This window comes from Pezoporus occidentalis, unplaced genomic scaffold (genome assembly GCF_034315485.1).
Source record: "Pezoporus occidentalis ecotype Australia unplaced genomic scaffold, CSIRO_AGI_Poc_V1 ctg4, whole genome shotgun sequence".
NCBI lineage: Eukaryota > Metazoa > Chordata > Aves > Psittaciformes > Psittacidae > Pezoporus > Pezoporus occidentalis.
The window spans coordinates 17,155,650-17,174,301 of NW_026915724.1; the positions used below are offsets into that span (position 1 = coordinate 17,155,650).

At 41.0% G+C, this 18,652-nt stretch overlaps 2 protein-coding genes across 4 annotated transcripts in view; one reads left to right on the plus strand and one right to left on the minus strand.

Moving 5' to 3' along the window:
* OSBPL1A (oxysterol binding protein like 1A) overlaps positions 1–9,659 on the plus strand; it is a 75,241-nt gene extending 65,582 nt beyond the window's left edge. For 2 of the 3 annotated variants that reach the window (XM_062632822.1, XM_062632821.1), the window contains 5 exons: positions 1,524–1,640; positions 2,277–2,400; positions 4,792–4,882; positions 5,793–5,816; positions 8,478–9,659. In XM_062632822.1, coding sequence (XP_062488806.1) covers positions 1,524–1,640; positions 2,277–2,400; positions 4,792–4,882; positions 5,793–5,816; positions 8,478–8,580 — 459 coding nt within the window. In that variant the 3' untranslated portion in view covers positions 8,581–9,659. The remainder of the gene's footprint in view (positions 1–1,523; positions 1,641–2,276; positions 2,401–4,791; positions 4,883–5,792; positions 5,817–8,477) is intronic. The other variant, XM_062632820.1, reaches the window with a different exon arrangement.
* Positions 9,660–17,186: 7,527 nt separating this feature from the next.
* Positions 17,187–18,652, minus strand: part of TTC39C (tetratricopeptide repeat domain 39C) — a 35,039-nt gene continuing 33,573 nt past the window's right edge. Inside the window, exons 13-14 of the mRNA XM_062632823.1 lie at positions 18,354–18,392; positions 17,187–17,699 (exon numbers count right to left, since the gene is read on the minus strand). Coding sequence (XP_062488807.1) covers positions 17,610–17,699; positions 18,354–18,392 — 129 coding nt within the window. The 3' untranslated portion in view covers positions 17,187–17,609. The remainder of the gene's footprint in view (positions 17,700–18,353; positions 18,393–18,652) is intronic.

An 18,652-nucleotide genomic window follows, 5' to 3' on the forward strand; every position in this document is an offset into this window, starting at 1 on the left:
ACATGAAAATCCACTTTTTAACAAATTCTTTGTAATTCTTACAACATTATGTATCCACCAGGGCACAAGTGGCAGTGTGCATTGTAGGCTTTCTATGGAAGTTGGTTTGGAGTTGGACAGTCTGGTATAGAAGTGTCTTTGTTTTGATATAAGGATACCTTACTCATCTGTTCTGCTTCAAATTCCTGACTTCTGCAAGATTGATTGGTGTCCTTCCAAGGACAGAATGTCAGATTGCAAGCACAGTTGAGATACAGTTGGCTAAACCCCTTGTTTATCTTCCTAATAGCTGAGGCACTGAACCTGGTCTGCATATTGTTCTGATTACTTTGCAAACTGTTCATTATTAAAAACACTGTATCCAAGTGCTCCACAATGAAACAGAATCCCTAATTTTCTCAGAGGCATGACACACGAATCATCTCAGAGGACAGTTGAATCTAGTTTGGGTACTGGATTTGTTTTGCACTAAAACACTGGTCTGTATTATCTGATGCAACCATCAGAAAGCAAAGCTTGTTAGCAGCAGGATTAAAGCTGTTGGCATGTAGCCAATGTATTTAAAGTATTAGTTGCCTTTAAATTCAGCTTTAATCTCCAGTGCTGGTTTTAATCCAGTTATGTTTTAATCTCTTAAAACATGCTGCTGGTTTTAGCTGTGATAGTGACACCAAGTTTTCTTGGTAGAGCCACGTTGAATGTCAAGCTGGCTTTAGTTCAGGATTGTCATGTAGCTTGTGTGGCAGAATTGGTGTCAGCAGCATTGGACCCCACCTGCTTTAAAGCTGTGCATAAAATGGGCGATGCTTTAGAACTTGTTCAGGTCACATCTACAGCAGTTGTTCTCTACTGTCCTAGTAACCCTAGGTGAAGTTTTTCCCTTTCTGGGAAAAGTATTTCACAGTGCTGTGGCTGCTGCTGCCTCAGGCTGTAGTGTCAGCCTTCATAGCATACCCTTCCCAGAAGAAGTAGCTCATCTAGGATACTCATTTAATGTTTGCAGTTTGCCACTGTAGTAGTGTAGTGGTGAATGGAAAGAAAGGTTCCTCTGAGCAAAGAGCACTAGTGTAGGGCTTTATTGTGTGCAAGCTGAAGGCAGCTTTTGCATCATGTGCTGGTGTTTCTTTGATGTGGAAGGATGAGGAATGTGACTTCTGTTCTTAAATGTTAATGAAATGATAGTGGAGCTAAGTGCCAGGCATGGGAATGCTTGTGTTTGAGGAAACGGGGCATCTCTGTGGTAGAAAAAATGACATTTCTTAACGCTTGGAACATCCAGGTTATATATAAGAGATGTTGATGCAAGAAACTGTTGATAGTCTTCCACTGGGAGGGAACTGGGAGTATGTATACTATGTTAATGCTGCTATCCTTCTTGACAAGCATTTAGAAAAGTCTTTTGTGGCTGAAATTACTTACTTTTGGTCAAGGATATAATTTTATGTAAGTTCCAGTGTTGGAATGAATGGGTCTAAATGGTTTATGATTCATATAACTCCTCCTCTTCTATCTGCTGCTTTCAGGTGGGCAATACTGAGGAATCAGATGAGATGCCTTTGCCAGATTCGGAGAGTGTGTATGTTATTCCTGGAAGTATTTTGCTGTGGAAGATAACTCCAAGACCTCCAAATTCAGCCCAGGTCAGCTATGCTTCTGCTCACTGAAAGTGTGTGCTGTCCTGTTATTCTCTGTCTTCAACACAAAGCAAACCCCTTTGTTATCTTTTCATGAACAAGTCTGGATTTGCCTGTTTATTGCAACAAACTTTCCCACTACAACTGTAACTCTGTAATGTGGGGTTGGATGGACAGACATTTCCTAGGAGATGCTTGCAAAGCCTGCATAGCTTGAGTTGGTGTGTGCAGGGCTGTGGAGCTGGAGAGCCAGTGAGCAGAATGGAAGGAAGGGTATGTGTGCAATTGGAGAGACCAAGAATTGGAACACAGAAAGGTGCCTTCAGTGAGTTTATCAAGGAGGAAATCTCTCTACAGAGATAGGGAAAATACCAGTAGGACTGGAAAAAGAAGATAAGAGAGAAATAGTGCACTGAGTAACTGGATGCCTGCCTGCTTAAACAGAACCACTGCAGATCACCTACACTCTGCCTGACAGTGCATTTTTGCTGGTATCTTGAGCGATTCAACAATAAAAAAAGCACTTAGGTGCTGTCCAAAAACATCATAAAAACTTAAACATAGTAAAATCTTTCTTGTGTATTAAGACTAGCTGCCAGAGACATTGTAAACTCACTTTTTATCTTTGTCTCTGAATTTTAGATGTATAATTTTACTAGCTTTGCTATGGCTTTGAATGAGCTGGACAAAGAAATGGAGAGTGTCATCCCCAAAACTGACTGCCGGCTACGACCAGATATCAGAGCCATGGAAAATGGAGAAATAGGTAACTTCAGTTATTGGCAAAGGTGGTTGGTTTTTTTTGTTAAAACTGAGTGATGATAAAAAAGTAAATTCCACATTAAAGTTTTTAGATAAATTGTGAATAAGTAGCTACCCATAAAGATATATTCCTCCATGCTGCAGACAGTAGCTGTTTAATACAATACAGCCTTCTGCAGGCTGTGGTATGCTTCTAGTGAAAGATGTGTCACCCACTTCTACTGGGGGTGCTTGGGATAATTTCCTTCATAGCAGCCCATATATGATGCTGTGTTTTAGACTGGTGACCAAAGTAGCGTTGATAACACATCAGTGTTTTGGTTATTGCTGAACAACATGTGCACAGTGTTAAGGCCACCTCTGTTTCTGGAGTTGGCAAGAGGCTGGCAGGGGACACAAGTCAGGACAGCTGACCCAAACATGACCATATTCCATGCCATGTAACATCATGCTCAGCAATAAATTGTGTATGTCAGGGGAAGTAGCTGTGGCTTGGATACTGGCTGCATATACAGTTCTGCTGGGGGAAGGTAGTAAGTGGTTGCCTTTGCATCACTTCCATCCTTTTTTTTTGTTTCCCTTCACTTATTAAAATGTTTGTGTCGACCTGTGAGGTTTTTTGGGTTTTTCTGCTTTTGCTCCTTGATTCTCTCCCTTAACCCATTGGGGTGGATGGGAGTAAATAAGTGGCTTATGGGCACTTAGTTGCAGGCCAGGAACCCAGCACATCATCTGCTTGTTTATGTTCTTCCATATAAGCAAGAATCTTAAACTTCATGATGCTACGCTTTTTATTTAGCTTTAGGCCCTCTGTTTCCAAACACTGTGTGTCTGTGCTCCATAGTAAGCCCTGTAATTAGAAACTAGTCTGAGGAGACTGAGCATCAAAAAACAGCATTTGTGAACTTTTCAGTTTTCTGTTTCCATAAGCCTGATGCAAAAGGAGTATTTTGATGTACCAGTTCTGAGAAATGCACTCAAACTGTTTTAAATGAATCTGTAAAACCAAAAAATACACTTGATGCAAAATTATTCTTCACTGAGAGTTGAACATTTCTATTGTTTTAGAACAGTGAATTTGAAATACATTATGAAGCTTTCAGTGAGTAGAAATAGTGTGCTTTTTAGAAATGTCATGGAGACTGTTACTGTAGATACCATAGAATGAAAAGTGTCTTTTAGTCTTCTGGCATTTGGTTCCTCTGGCCCTCTTTTTGCTTCTTTTTCTTTGGCATTTTGCATATTAAAGCAGGGTGCTCAGCTTTGTAGACTAAAAGCATTGGGGCTCTTGCTTTCTCTGGATTGCCAAGTGGTTGGGCGAAGTCACGAAACCTCTGATCCAGTTTCAGCTGTGTAGTAGGGCAATGACTGTGACAGTCTGAGATCTGGCTATGAAAAAAAACAGTGACACAGGGGTAATGCAGTACAGCTGAACTGTGCAGTTTTTTTCTCAGAAGCTGAAAACCACCTCTTTGAGGCTTTTAAAAGGCAGATCAGTGATTTCCCACAACCAGTCTCTCCTGCCTGTATGATTCTTTTGTGGCCATCACGATGGATGTACTTCGTTCAGACATCCCCAGTAATTTGTCTAAACTTGAAGTGCAGAAACTATGCAGTTGTCAACAGACCATATTCCTTAACTATACTAACAGCTTAAAGTTTGTCTAGCAGATAGGCTGGTAATATGTAGTATGTTAAGAGCTGGCACGGTAACTGGGAATGCCTTCCAAAAATGAACTTCCAAAAAGACTACTTATTTCTAAAATGTCAATGAAATGCTTTCTGAGGATTCAGAAAGGTAGGAAAGAGATCAGCCTTCACCTGATCTCCTTCTTAGTGTGACTCAAACTTTCTCACCACCCTTTCTGCCAAACAGAAGCAACTGTTCCGCTTGTTTAGGACCATAAGCTGTGCTACCTTAGTGTGTTAAAAACTGAAGGATGCTTCAGAGTGACAATTCTTTGTGGCTTGGAAATGAATATTCCAACTCCCTGTTGATCAGGAACTAGGCACTAGTAACAACTTATCCCAAACCTTAAAAGAAGCAGGCAGCCAGGCTTCTGAAATAAATCCAGCGTATCTTAGTTTCCCTACTGAAATAAATTGTAGGTATGCCACCTCACCTAGCTCACATTTGGTGTCACATAAACACGTTTTCAGGGCCCTCAGGTGATGGACAAACATGTATTTAGCAGTCTTAAAGACTGGAATTTCATTGACTGATGTTGTGCTGCAGCTGGCCTGGCTTTGCTCTTAGACAACCAGAAGCATTTCTGTGGTTTAAATGGACGATGTTTACTGCTTTCCTTATTTGCTGGGTCGGACGGTAATGTCCATCTTATATTATGCTTTAATGTCTTCTGTATTTTTACTTGTGTGTTCTTATTATTTCAAGACCTAGCTAGTGAAGAAAAGAAGAGGCTAGAAGAAAAACAAAGGACTGCCCGCAAAAATCGTTCAAAGTCAGAGGAAGACTGGAAAACGAGGTTAGTGTGTGCTTGCCTCTGTGTGTGTGTAAAGTTATGTAGAGGCTCTGAACATTCAGGTTAACTGCCAGTCCATGCTGGTGATGTGCAGTGCTGTGTCAGCATGAAGAGCTGACATCATCAGGTTTGGTAGTGCCACTGTTCTATTTGCAGACTTGGTCCCTGCAGGCTGTAGTGCTTCCAGAGAGAAGTGCCAGGTTTGGTCTCACTCCTTTCCCTCTCGCTGCTTGCACACACCCATACTCAAATTCAAATTGTGCTGTCTTTTCTGAGCACCTCTTTGTTCTGACACCAGGAAGAGGTGTTGCCACCGATAGCTGCTTGTAAGGACTGTTGTTGCTGATTAATTTATAATCGCCTCAAATTTGCATGCTTGGCCAAAGGGAGGAGGAAATGTTTCCTCCAGTGAACTTGATAGCTTTTTGCCCATGACTTCTCAGATCGGTTGCTTTGTGCTGGCAATACTGTATTCCCACTGCATATAGTTATTCTCAAAACTAGTGAAATGACTGTATCACCCAGCTATCAAAATTGTGGTCCTCTTTCTGAAAGGGTTACTAACTGCTAAAGTTAGAAGAGCTAAGGGAAATGTTAGCTTACAAGGATGTTTGTTTGCTTTTTAACTACAAGATGAGAGGGGTCATTTGTGAGCCCTTGCACACATGCTAAGTAGAAACTGCAAACGTGACCGAATTGAGTCTAGTTTGACCAGAAAAGGTTTATTTAAAAGAATAGTTATAAATTGGTGGTCTCTCCACAGGAAAAAGTGGTAGGGCTAAAGTCTCTGAAAGTAAGCAAGCTTCGTCTTTTCTCTATTAACTAGCTATTAATACGCCCAGACACTGTGGATTAAATCTTTAAAATGCCTGTTTATAACTATAAATCACTTTTTTCTTTTTTTCAAATGAAGTCACCCATCATCCCAGAGTCCCAGGTTTGGACATGTCTGCCTTGTCTTTTTCCTGTGCCTGCTCTCCTGAAGTGTTTGGGTTTGTTTGCCCTGAGACTGGTGGAAAATAACATCTTTGTAATGCTTCCAAGTAAACGTGTTAAGTGCTGGACAGTCTTGCACCTCCTGCTTCCTTTCCTGAATTCAGAGTGCTTGTAGCTCTTTCCAAGTGTTTTCCAAGCGAGGGAGAGTCATATTTTGTTCTTCCAGGTGCCTGACTTAGCTTAAGGTATAGCCCAAAGCACCTGAGGTTGGTATGGGAAATTGGGGAATTCCCAGGGGGCAACACAGAGCAGTGGTTTTCAAGGTATATAATTAGTGCAGAAACCATTCACAAGGTTCTTCAGTTGCTGTTGTGGAGGTACCATAGACCTGCTCAGCACTGGTCTTGTAATATTTTTTTCCAGGATCTTTCTTTCTAAAGCTTCAGCAGAAAATTCCTAGTCTCTGATCTCTTTAGTTGGAATGCCAGGTGTGACTCCTCCAAAGGATGAACATAAATCCTGTAAATGAAGCGTTGTGCTTAGGGGGTGGGAAAATGCATACTGTGAAGGAGAATTGTGTTCCCAGATCAACTGTAGGTCTTACCTGCAATGTAATACAAACTCTGGTGTGAACTAGTGCAGTTTCGTTGCCTCAGAAAAGCCAGCTTCTTAACTCTGGCTAGTAGAGTTCCTTCCTTGTAGGACAGTTCTTCAAAGCGCCGAGTGATTTTCAAGTTATTTCGAATCCACTTAGAAGGGTGGGTCTTGGTGTTTCTGAAGAAGTGATTCATATTGAACACTGAATGCTTTAGAGGCTGACCAGTAGTCTCAAGTCTTGAGTTGAAGACCTGTTCTGAAACTAGATTATCTGATTGGTCTGGGTCTCCTATGTCTCTCAGACTCAGTTCTTCCTATTGCTCTTCCCCATTCTATTGGAGTAGGTGATTGCTGGAGGAGGGGCACATTGACCTGACCTGTACAAGTGTTGAAGACACACTAGTGAGGTACTGGGTGGTAGAATGAATTCTTTAATCTGAGAGATGAGGTAATTTATATTCTTGCCTCCCAGCAAATGCTTGGGTTTGTGCTCCAGTGTGAGCTGCTACTACCTGTGAACTAGACATATGCACGCACTTTGGAATAGCTGACTCATCTTGTGTGGAGATGATGCAGCAGTTAACCATGGACAGTACTGGGGTGAATGACTTCTTTTGACTTCAGTTCACTTAACCAGGACAGCAGCAGAACTGCTCAAGTGTGCTGCAACTGTTCAGTTCACCACTGCGAAGATGGTACAAGGCATTTCTTGTGATACACATCTTGAGTCTTTTGAGCCAAGCAAGACTTGCCCGTTAGCTGCCCTGCTTTGTAACACAACCGCAGTATTGGTGGCCTTTATGATGTTGCAAAGAGATCAAGGCATATTTTGTCCAAATGTGCTTTAATTTCTGTTCTGAAACCTTATGGTACCCTGGAAGGGATGAGTTAAAATGGGCTGCCTTGCACATATATGATTTGAGTGTGTTTGCTGCAGTGAGGGGGATATGAAGGAAGTACTGGCTTTTGTGGCCAGAGAGGAGGTGAAAGGAAGCTGTGGAGCCTGTTAACCACAGAAGCAGCTTCTAGCAAGCTGACTTGTGCCATAAACGCAGCTTAACAAAATGTAGCAAGAAGTTAAAATGTTGGAGGTCTGGTACTGTGCAGTGTGTGCTGTTGAGGCAGAAGCTTGAGTAACTGGGCCCCAACAGAAAGTGGTGTTCAGTAACAGCTGCAGGAGTGCCAGAAACAGGATAGGAGAGAAGGAAGAAGAACAAACTTCTGGGCCAGGGTGATTTGACAGGGTCGTTACTTCCTACTGGGGGATACTTGCCCGTAGTGTGGCCTTGTAAGTGAACCTTATTTTACAGATAGTCCTCCACAGCAAAAGGCTTTACACACATGGAGGTGTAATCTGTGCACCTCCGTAAGAGGAGAGAGGGGAGGAAAAAAAGAACGAAGGTGCTAAACTTCAGCATTTCTACCCACAACCATCTTAGCAAGTGCTTGCAAGTAACTTCCTACAAATGGAATCAGCTTTCTGGGCATTCAGATCAGGCTCCCAGCAGTAATGGTGTAATGCAACGCAGTGATGTTACAATAAGCTGTTCCTGCAGCCTGTGGGTGATACTTCACCTACGCTAAGGATAACAGGCACACTTGTTCCGAGTGAGGTGCATTGCAAAACAAGGCTGTAAAAAACAAGGGGTGGTCTAGATCCCTGGGAAATAATGTTTTCCTGTTTTCAGGACTGCAGTGCTTGTGGTGTTTACATGTCTTGCAAAAACTGTTGATGCTTATGCATGCCAAAATGATTGTTCACAACTGCTTTGAAGTAAAACTGTACCTGCCTTTTATATGCAATAGTCTGGGCTGCTTGAAGTGACAAAATACTGGTGTCAGTAATTCTGTCTGGGAGGCATTTTAAGCTGTGTGGTGGTGAATGGGGGGATCCACCCACTGAAGATGACTTTAAATTCACTTACAAATTGCAATGCAAGAGAGCTCCTTCAATCACAACAATTACTTTGAACAATAAACTGCTGAAGAAGCAGCAAAGCAGTTCTGAACTTTTATAAAAGTGGGTGTTAATAACTTCACTTACATGCTCTGTGTTTCCTTGCAGGTGGTTCCACCAAGGTCCTAATCCCTACACTGGTGCACAGGACTGGCTCTATTCTGGCAACTACTGGGATAGAAACTACTTTAACTTGCCTGATATTTATTAAAATGCAATAAGGAGCCTGTGACTGATACAAATAAGTCTTAATCTGTTTTAATGTTTTCCCTTGTTTTACTTATCTCCTGAAAAAACCTGACAAGTTATCAAGAAGATTATTAAGCATCTCTCCACAATAAATCTGCTGGTACGTGATCTGCAGTCCCATAGGTAGGGGAATAATTTTTCTGGCTGATGGTGGGTCCTGTGTGGACAGAGTCACCACAGTTTCAAGATGCCCTGTTTGCTGAATACACCTATATTAGGTTGTGGTGTATGAGGAGTAGAACACCTTCGGCTGTTCTGTGAATACTTTCTTTTGTAGAGAACATTGGCACAAGTAAAACTGGTTTTATTTATTGTGACATGGGAATGCTTAAAAGAACGCAGAGGAACTGCAATATTCTGTTCTTAGGTGAAGAAGGAAGTGTCACTTTTGTAAAGATGTAATTTTTCATAAAATTGACTTTTCTTTTACTAAAGTAACTCCCTTAATCCTGAGCTCTGGTCAGAGATTCCAGAAGCATTCTGATCTCTGGAGCATTAATGCAGTTGTTTAAGCTGGTAGCATTACTCAGAGGTATTTATTCAATGTTTTGTGCAGTGTGTTCTGAATTTTGCTCTCCTGTTTTGCTACCAACCTTAAGGTTTAAGGAATTAAGAGCCATTCAAGTATCTACAGATTTGATTTGAACTGCACACTAGTGACAGGTTTGAAATGAATCTGTTTCATGCACTAAAAGTTCTGGTGCCCAGCACCGCTGTATAAAGACAAGAACCTCATCAGTCCAGACGGTGGAACATGGTGGGGAGGGACAGGACCTGTGTCTGTACTGTGCAAACTCCCTGCAAGGAAGTCTTGTGCATTTCAGAGGTAGTACAGCACCTCAGTGAGGCCTCCTGTGCACAGCTGCTTTACCCCTTTTCAGTGGGGTGCATTCAATCTTAGCATGTAAGTTTATATTGAACTGTGTACAGAGCTTCTAGAGGGCAAGCTGCTCTTTGTACAATATTTTAACTGCTGCCTGGAGGTTAGTGTTAATTGAATAATTTAATCGCTGGTAAATAAAGGCTTCAGAATTTCTTGCATCCAGTCTGAAGTGAGTGGTGTTTGACAGTGCTGCTGCTTTCTGAGCAAGCCTGCTCCAAAAGCTGCTGCGATGAAGTTGCAGAGTGTGAGTCCCTGCAGTTAGGTGGGGTGGGGATGGTTGGGGAACCAAGATTATCCTCCTTGAACATGCAGGCTGCAGCTCTTGCTTTGATGGTGTGCTGCTGAAACTGTTAATGAGGCAGAGAGCTGCTTCCTATTTTTAGGCTGTGCACTACTAGGATTACCCAGGTAGTGATGCTGAGACATATTTGCATAGATAAGGGAAAGCCTTTTCTTCGGCAGCCTTTCATGTGAGGGCCCAGTTCTCACAGTGACCCATATCTCTGAGGCTTATACATACAGTGAAGAGGCTGGGCCACTGCTGTGAAATTCACACAAAGTTAACATTCAGGATGTGCCATGCTAGGAAAGTATAAAATGAATGAGAATGCTATGCCAGTTGCTGGCTTTATTGGAGCATGTGCATGATGCATTACAGCGTAGACTCCATTCTTCCTGAAGTCCGAACAGCCTGTTTAAAAAAGTAACATGGATTTAGTGCCCACAGGAGGGCAGGAGACCTAGCCAGAACACTTGGAACAGATGTCAGCGAGATCTAACACATGCACTGGAGCCAAGCAAATCGTATTGGTACAGTAGCTTCTTAGAAGTCATCTCTGCCCTGCATTGTACTGACTTTGGTGCTTTCCATTTACTGACCACTGATGAAGCTGTAGAGCTGGAAGCTGAAACAGGAAGATGACACAAAGAGCCACACTTTCTTACCTGACAAGGCATAAGCTTGCTCAGATGATTCCACTTGTGCTGTAGATTCCATTCTCTTAGGATGGCACAATAAATCACCTGCCGATGGGCCTACGGTTGTAGCAATTGAGCCCTGCATATAATTGCTGCTCAGTCTTTAACAGAACACTCTACAAAGGGAATGGTTATTTTCTACGGAAACTGCTCTACATAAGGTGGAACCTCTGCATCCAGCATCAGCTCAACATCCCAACACAGTGATACAACCTCAGTGGCTGAGATAACCTCAGTTTTGCTGCAGGAAGGCACAGCCTAGAGTGGATTGTTAGGAGCAAGTGACCATGGTGGTTCTTCTCACATTAATTTACATCATTTGCTGCATCAGCAGCACCTTCTACTAGTGTTAATGCATTCTCTGAGGTCTGAGAGCTTTCACAAACAATCTGCAGACTGGTTGCCACATGCCTCACATAATAAAAAGAATCACTGCTATCTAGGACATGGGCAGCAAGCTGCATAGGCTCAGCAGGGACGTACACCAAAAGTTCAGGTTCCTCGGGGGATGAAGCCCCATCAGATCCAGGGTGGCATTTGCTTTCTGCAATGGAACTATCAATTGATGGGTGTCGAATTCGTTGGAGCTGTATTAAATACCATGTTCTTCAAGGAGCTGGTCTGCCTCTATGTCAGTCTATGTCAGTGCACTTGACCTTTTGCTTGGGCTCTGCAGAAAGCAAAATATCTATGTACTCTGATGTCTTCTCTTTCAGTTCCCTCTGCAGTGGGAGTGACAGCAAACTAGGGAACCACAACGTGAATTCAAACCCATGCCCTGAATTCACTTTTTTAAAGATAAATCCCACCAAAGCACCCTGTGGTACGTGTAATGTGCTCAGTCTTGGATTACTTGACGCGACCCAACACTGTAGTGTGCGGAAAGCAGAACGGCTGAGTGACTGACATAGCAGACTGAAAAATACACCTGAGAAGTGATGTTCCATGGTGACCTCTGCCAGAAGCTCAGAGCAAACAGCTAGGGACTGTAACCTCTTCAGCCACAGCAGTATGTGAAAAGAGCAACAAGATTATTCCTTAACTGTTCATACTGCAGAACTTTATGGTTGCAAGGGCAAAACCTGAAACAAACCTCAACAGCCCCAGGGACAACATTTGCTTTCCAGTTCACGTTTTCAGTGGATACACGCAAGATCATTTTCTGTTCCAATAAAGCAACACCCCAAAAAAGTAACTGTGTAGTGCTGTACCTTTCAAGGCTACCGGGCATTTATGACAATCACGAAGGCACGAAGATTGTAGGGGCAAGCTGTGATCACAGGAGTCTGCTGCAGGATAAAAGCTTATTCACCAACAGTGCTACAGTCTTCATCGAAGTTGTAAAACCATCATCTACCTACCTGATGTTGCACTGCTGCATGTCTGCGCCTCTAAAAATCCCCAGGTGAATTCCAGCAGCACCGAGGATTTAAGATTCAACTGTCTTGCTGCTGAAGTATTCAGACTATCTACAGGAACTTTCTTTAATAAGTAATATATCCACAAGAGGTCATTCAAAATTAGCAGAGTATTTATATCACTTTCAATCTGGTTCACTGGAAAGTATGTTAATGGTAAACTTACCACAAAATACTTCTTCCATAGAAGAATCCTTAGAAAGCAATTTCTCATTAAGAAAACTTCCCACATGACAGCTCATCAGTCCTGGGGAGTGACAAAATGCAGATCATAATAAAAAGTTAGATATGAATATGCTGTGGACTTACTAAATTAGTAAGAATAGCTTTCCTACCAAAAGAATAATATATACTTCAAGAATATATATGAGGACTAGAAAATATATCACTTCTGGAGTTGTGACAGTAATCTGAAGTATAGATTTCTGTATGGAAAATATATGGAAGCAACAGGACTTCATAAAGCCATTCAACATACCTGGGTACAGAGGCAGTTACTTTGAGACCATCCTCAATGAACACAGATGTAGAAGGTAACTTGTAAATTTGCTTCTGCTGAAGGCTTTCAGAATTCCAGGTCTGCAAAGCTTTGTATAGCAAAAGCCTCAAAGATGTTTAAGTATAGATGTCATAAACCACAGAAAAAAAAATGTTACTAGCACAGGTAACAGAAGTATGAACCTACTTAAATATTTAAACAGTCTTCAGCCACAAAACTGTGTCTGTCAAACTTAAGAGCTATCAGGAAAAACACATCTGGTCCCAAACTGAAGAGCCAGTCAGCCTAAGTACAGTTTGCCCAACTGCAGGCCTTGTCCTGCCATGCTTTGCCCCACCTGCAGAAGTAATGGCTCCCAGGCAGCATTAGAGTCTTAGAAACTTTGGACAGAAGTTCAGCAAATCAAAGTCCCAAATAAGCTGTATTTTTTTTGCCAAAACCAGGCTCAGATCATTCATTAACTCTTCGTTAGATAGTTCACAACAGGTTAATGAACCACACTGCTTAGTGACACATGGGGCATGCTCAGTTTTCAGTTTTTAACTTGGAATCTCTTTCAAAGCTTCAGATAAATAGGCAGGAGAAGAGGACTTGCACTGTTCACAAGCACCGCCTTTGTTTCTAGCTGCCAGAGACTGCAGTAGAATTCTAAATGGGAGTTTGTATTCATACACCAAAAAATCTCCATGAAAAACTTCCTGCTTTTCATATCAAAGGTACAAAATAATGTTTTTATTTAAAGTGTCTTTATGTGTTTCTCTCTTTGTCAGTACAAAGTCGAGGCCTTTGCTACAAGTGGGGAAGAGTGTATGTCCCAGTAGTACAATTACCTTTTCAATACAATAAACATAATTCTTTTAGTGAAAGACTGGGAGGCATTTGTTATGTAAATGGTTTTGCTCTGTGAAGCCTGACAATCTCTCTCTCCCTCTTCCCCTCTTACACATTCAACTCAAACAAAACGCTTTTTTCTCTTAGCCTCTTCACCTGGGAGCCCTTCTGGGCATCTCCTATAAGTAAGCACAACTTGCCAAAAAAATGACTGAAAACCGCCAAAGACCAGTCAGTCCTGCTGACCTTAACAGATTACCTGATGGGGAAAAGTCACACTAAAGATAAACAGCGTTCTGGAAAAAGCAGCAATGAAAAAGTTAGGGGTAACAGTAAGACAACAGTACATGAACTCTCTGTGGCTGAAACACACTGGTGGGTAGAACACAGAAGCCAAATAGGTCATGAAAATCTCTGGTGACTGAGCAAAGATTCTGAGCAGAAGCAAGGAAGCAAGATTCAGCTCCAATATGCACCTACCCTGGCACCCCACCCTGGGTCCAGTTTGGGGACCCAAACATACATTAAAAAAGTGGTCAAAACTGGAAATAATTCAGTGTTTAATGCTGGAAAGCCTGTCAAAAGCTGAATTTCCTACTGGCTCAAAAGAAACAGCAGTTTCAGTTGCTTTAATACTACTTGTTTGGGATTGCACAATTTTCCATGAAAGAGATTGCTGCCACTGTTACTATTTTGTAGTGAAGACCGGGAAGGGAATTCTGAGAGTTGTTTATGGGCTCCGCTGCTTTGATTCCACTGGGAGGTTCAACTGGACCTTCATAACACCATGGATAGCCCTGCACCAGCCTAACACTTGCTCCCATTCAAACAGTTACACAGCAATTTTTAAAACACTAGTAGGATCAGTTGTTGGAAAGACAGTCACATTACTGTAAACTGAAAAGCAAATCAATACAACATTTGGGGTGTTTTATTTAAGAACAAAGCGTAAGTATATTATGAAACAAGCATTCAAAGTCAGAAGAAATTAAAGTGCTTGCTTTAGAGTAAATCAGAAACATTTTTCAAAGGTGTAGGAATACAACAAATACAATTGTGTGTGGTTCTTTAATGAAGAACAAGTAAATTTGATGTCTTAAAAACACATCCTAAATCTTGTTCACTCTATGGCTGATCTCAACATGACACATGTAACTCACTTTCTAAACCAGGAGACTATACTGGAAGAACAAATGCTGAGGTAATTGCTGACTAGAAAACTTTGTTACAGAGTCACTTGACATCACAGTTTTCCCAATGCTTGCTATCATTTTGTTCAGGAGGCCACCGATTAAGAGACAAATTTGAGGAGCGAGGGAACAAAACTCATGTCCATGTTTCTTTTTGTTTTACCCAGAAATATAAAAGTGCAACTTCTGTAAATTAACAACATTTACAGTACATCACATTAAATATGCCACCTTGTGACATCTAAAAACGCTAGTTATTTGAAATGAGTCACTGAGATGAAAACTGCATCGACATCAACAAAAATACCTGACCCAGTAAAGATATTAGCTAGCAAGATGCATATTCCATTATTGCTATTAGACCATGCCTCCGAGTTCCAAAGTATAAAAACTTAGCAGTTTACACAAAATACTGTTGAAATTTCTCTCATCACAGGCACAATCTAACATATAAAATAAATTTTGACATTTACGACATAGGAGATTCTCCTACAAGGGGAGGGAAAAAAATAAGAAATACAGAACCAGTTCTATTTCAGTGATGATTCGCTAAACCCACAGAAAAGCTGCAATTTGCACAGAGTTAAACTGTTGTATGACTATACAGTGTCTTTACATACCCACTTCTGGCCTGGTGAGAACAGAAGGCCTTTCAGTACATCTACTACAATTTGCTAGCTACCTCTGAGTATGCAGACCTTAGATACCCCAACACAAATCACATGCAGGTGCTTTGTGTCCTGAACAGCCTAAACTCACATTATACTTAAGCAGTGCATTTAAAAGGAATTTTGTCTGTAGCTATATCCTTTCTAACTGTGTCTCTGCGAAACATTAAAAGTCAGATAGGACAAAATAAGATTTCAAGTACATTAAAGCCCATTTTTAAAATCGTTACTGAATTCTAAGTAGTCACTATATATACACAATATATTGTTTTCTAGTCAGTACTTATCTGGATTGACCAAATAAGGTTGAACACTCATTTATGACTCAGTATTACTGTCAAAGTTGAATAAAAAAACCCCAGTGCACCATCTGTAGCACATCTAGATAATAGAAAAATAAAACTGCTTTTGTAAGAGTTAAGAGACTCTCCTCTCCTTCCAGAACTGTAACAGAAGCATTTAACTGCTCTAGGAATGCCTTTCATAGCAGGAACTGTGTATTTCTAGAGAAAAATAGAAGTGTCTCAACCATTTCATCCGGCCCACCAAATAGGATATTACTTTTCTCCTCCATATCAGTCTTGCTTTAGATGCAACCTCAAAAGCAAATCAATGAAGGTTAGGTGTGGGCAAGGTCTAAAACTTTGGCAACATATTTTACAAAAAGGGAAAAAGAAAAAAGTTTAAGCTAAGGAATTGTTTAAGGCAACCTGACCAAAGTAAATATAAGGCTTTTGGATAACTACTTCCAAGAATATCCATATCTTTGCAAAAGAACATAATTCTACTCACTTTCTGGTCAAATTTCCATTCATAAGCTTCTTTAAAAAAATATCTACCTTCCTAGAACAGGATATTAACTGAATATAAAACATAAGGAGATACTATGTATTACAAAGGTAAAAAGAAAAAAGCTACAAATGAGCACACAGATGGCCAAGCATTAAGAATTAAATGGTCATGATAAAAGATCCAAGCTCTCTGAGGTATTTCAGTATCTTAACACCACAGGTTTGGAATACCACAGGTCTACCACATAGAGACCTCGTATTTTCTCATGAGACCCCAACTTGGAGTACTGTGTGCAGTTCTGGTGCCCTCAACATAAAAAGGACATGGAGCTGTTGGAGCAAGTCCAGAGGAGGCCACGAGGATGATCAGGGGACTGGAGCACCTCCCATATGTAGACAGGCTGAGAAAGATGGGTCTGTTCAGACTGGAGAAGAGAAAGCTGTGTGGAGACCTCATAGCAGCCGTCCAGTATCTGAAGGGGGCCTGTAAGGATGTTGGGAAGCGACTTTTCATCAGGGACTGTAGTGATAGGACAAGGGGGAATGGGTTTAAACTTAAACAGGGGAAGTTCAGGTTAGATATAAGGAAGAAGTTCTTTACTGTAAGGGTGGTGAGGCACTGGAATGGGTTGCTCAGGAAGCAGTAGATGCTCCACCCCTGGCGGTGTTTAAGGCCAGGTTAGACAGAGTCTTGGGTGACATGGTTTAGTGTGAGGTGTCCCTGCCATGGCAGGGGGGGCTGGACCTAGATGATCTTAAGGTCCTTTCCAATCCTAACTATTCTATGATTCTATGATATTGTAGTATTGGTGTAACTATCAAAGTAGATTTTGGGGTTTGTGTTTTGTTTGGGGGTTTTTGTACCTTTAAGAAGTCACTGCTATAAAGATTCAGTAGCTTGAATGAAAAACATGTAAAACTACTGTATCTGTCCCATATATTTTAATGCAATATTCAGAATATTAAAAGCAGAAATAAGAACTGCCCATACCATAACTGCATGTCAAACAAAGTAAGTATTTGGCTGGAATGTACCAGAAGCAGAGATCCTAAATATTGGCATCATTTATATCACAATTATGAGCTGGACTGGGAGGAAGGAATGAAGAATGGAAGGGGTTGTGAAGTTTAAAATTCACAGATTAGTCCCCATTAGTCCCCATGGGGCATTAGTGCCCCATGAATGGCATTTAGTGGCATAAGCCACTAAAATTTAGTAAGATCTGCTTTTTGTGGCTGAACAGTTTTTGTCCTTTTTTGTACTGACTAACACTTGAGGAAAAAAATAAAGTGTTCTGACCATTTCCAACTTCAACATTTATACCACTTATTTTTATTGCATTAATCTAATGAAATCAGAAGTGCTCCCCTTTCATTTTTGATCTAGATCTATTTTAAAAGGTAAAAATCACACCTGCCAATATTGTTGAAATAAATCATGTGTGCTTATTTAGGCTAACCCACAATGTCACAAGCAATTGCGTTCAGCTTGGTTTAAACAAAATAAAACCTGAAGAGTTAAAAACACAAGGTCACTTAACCTTCTTCCTGGTTGATTTACTTTTAGTTAAAATTGTCATGTTTTACCAAGCCATACCAACCCTGACCGTACTAGGAAGTGTCTCTGGCACAAGTGGTTTTCAGAAGAAAAGCTGGTCTTCCCAACAGCTTTTTCTTCTGCTTCATCTTAAAGTGCAGAAACTGTGGGAAAGGATAACAAGATTTCCTGTCCGTCACTGCGGAACTACTTCCCTTAGAGAGGCTAAAGCTGCGTGTATGCGGACGTGCAATCTGTTCTCAAAGTCATAGCCAGTAAATTCCTCCTGGGGGATGAAAAAAAAGCAAAGCATGTAACTATTCATCTCCTTCACTGTCAGACATGAAGATAATTTTACTACTAATGCTTAAGAAGTCATGTTATAAGAGACTGAAGAAAAGAAGTGAACTGGAGATGGCATGTTGCCATTACCAAAAGCAACAGAATTATTACAGAAATTCCAAGTTGGTGAAGAGACCAGAAAGCTTCCATTTCCAACATGCTGTTTGGATCCCATGTACTTGAACAGCACCTGAAAAGTTCTGCAAATCCAAAAGCTCTACAAAATCCCAAGATGCCCAAGGCAGGAATCAGTTGGAAGAGACAAGGAGTGGAGAGTTGTCATTTTCAAACTTTTTGCAGCCAAATCTGAGTTGAAATACTTGGCAAGGTTCTAACACGCCAGGAGAGGTCACTAATGAGGGCTCTCCTGGAGCACCCTCATGTGCTATGACTGACCTAGACATACGTACCTACACAACATACATAAATGTATATTTCATACATTAACGTATATCTACATGATAGTGTTGTGCTGTAGATGATAGGTAATGGACACCAACACTCAACATCCACACACCCTGCCCCAAACTCCCCAAAACACAATCTCCCAAATACACTCATCTCGGAAAGATACATTTGAAAGTGTCTTAGTTTTTACCTTGGCTTGGAGAAGTAAGGTTTTGCCTCTTGGCACAGTCTACAAAAAGACAAACATTCCATTAGAAATGCATTGCAAATGTTACAGAATAGCTTAAGCATAAGGCCTGGTCAGTCTGGAATATTATCTCTATCTTGAAAACAAGGTATTAAGCAAACAAAACCCTCTCAATCCTCTAATTCAGAAACTAGAAATACTAATGAAGCACCCAAGAAATGCAGTATTACATGGTTTTAGTCTTCTACAGAAAATAAGAAGATCAAAGCTTCAAATGCAAGTTACTACTGGCGATGGTGAGC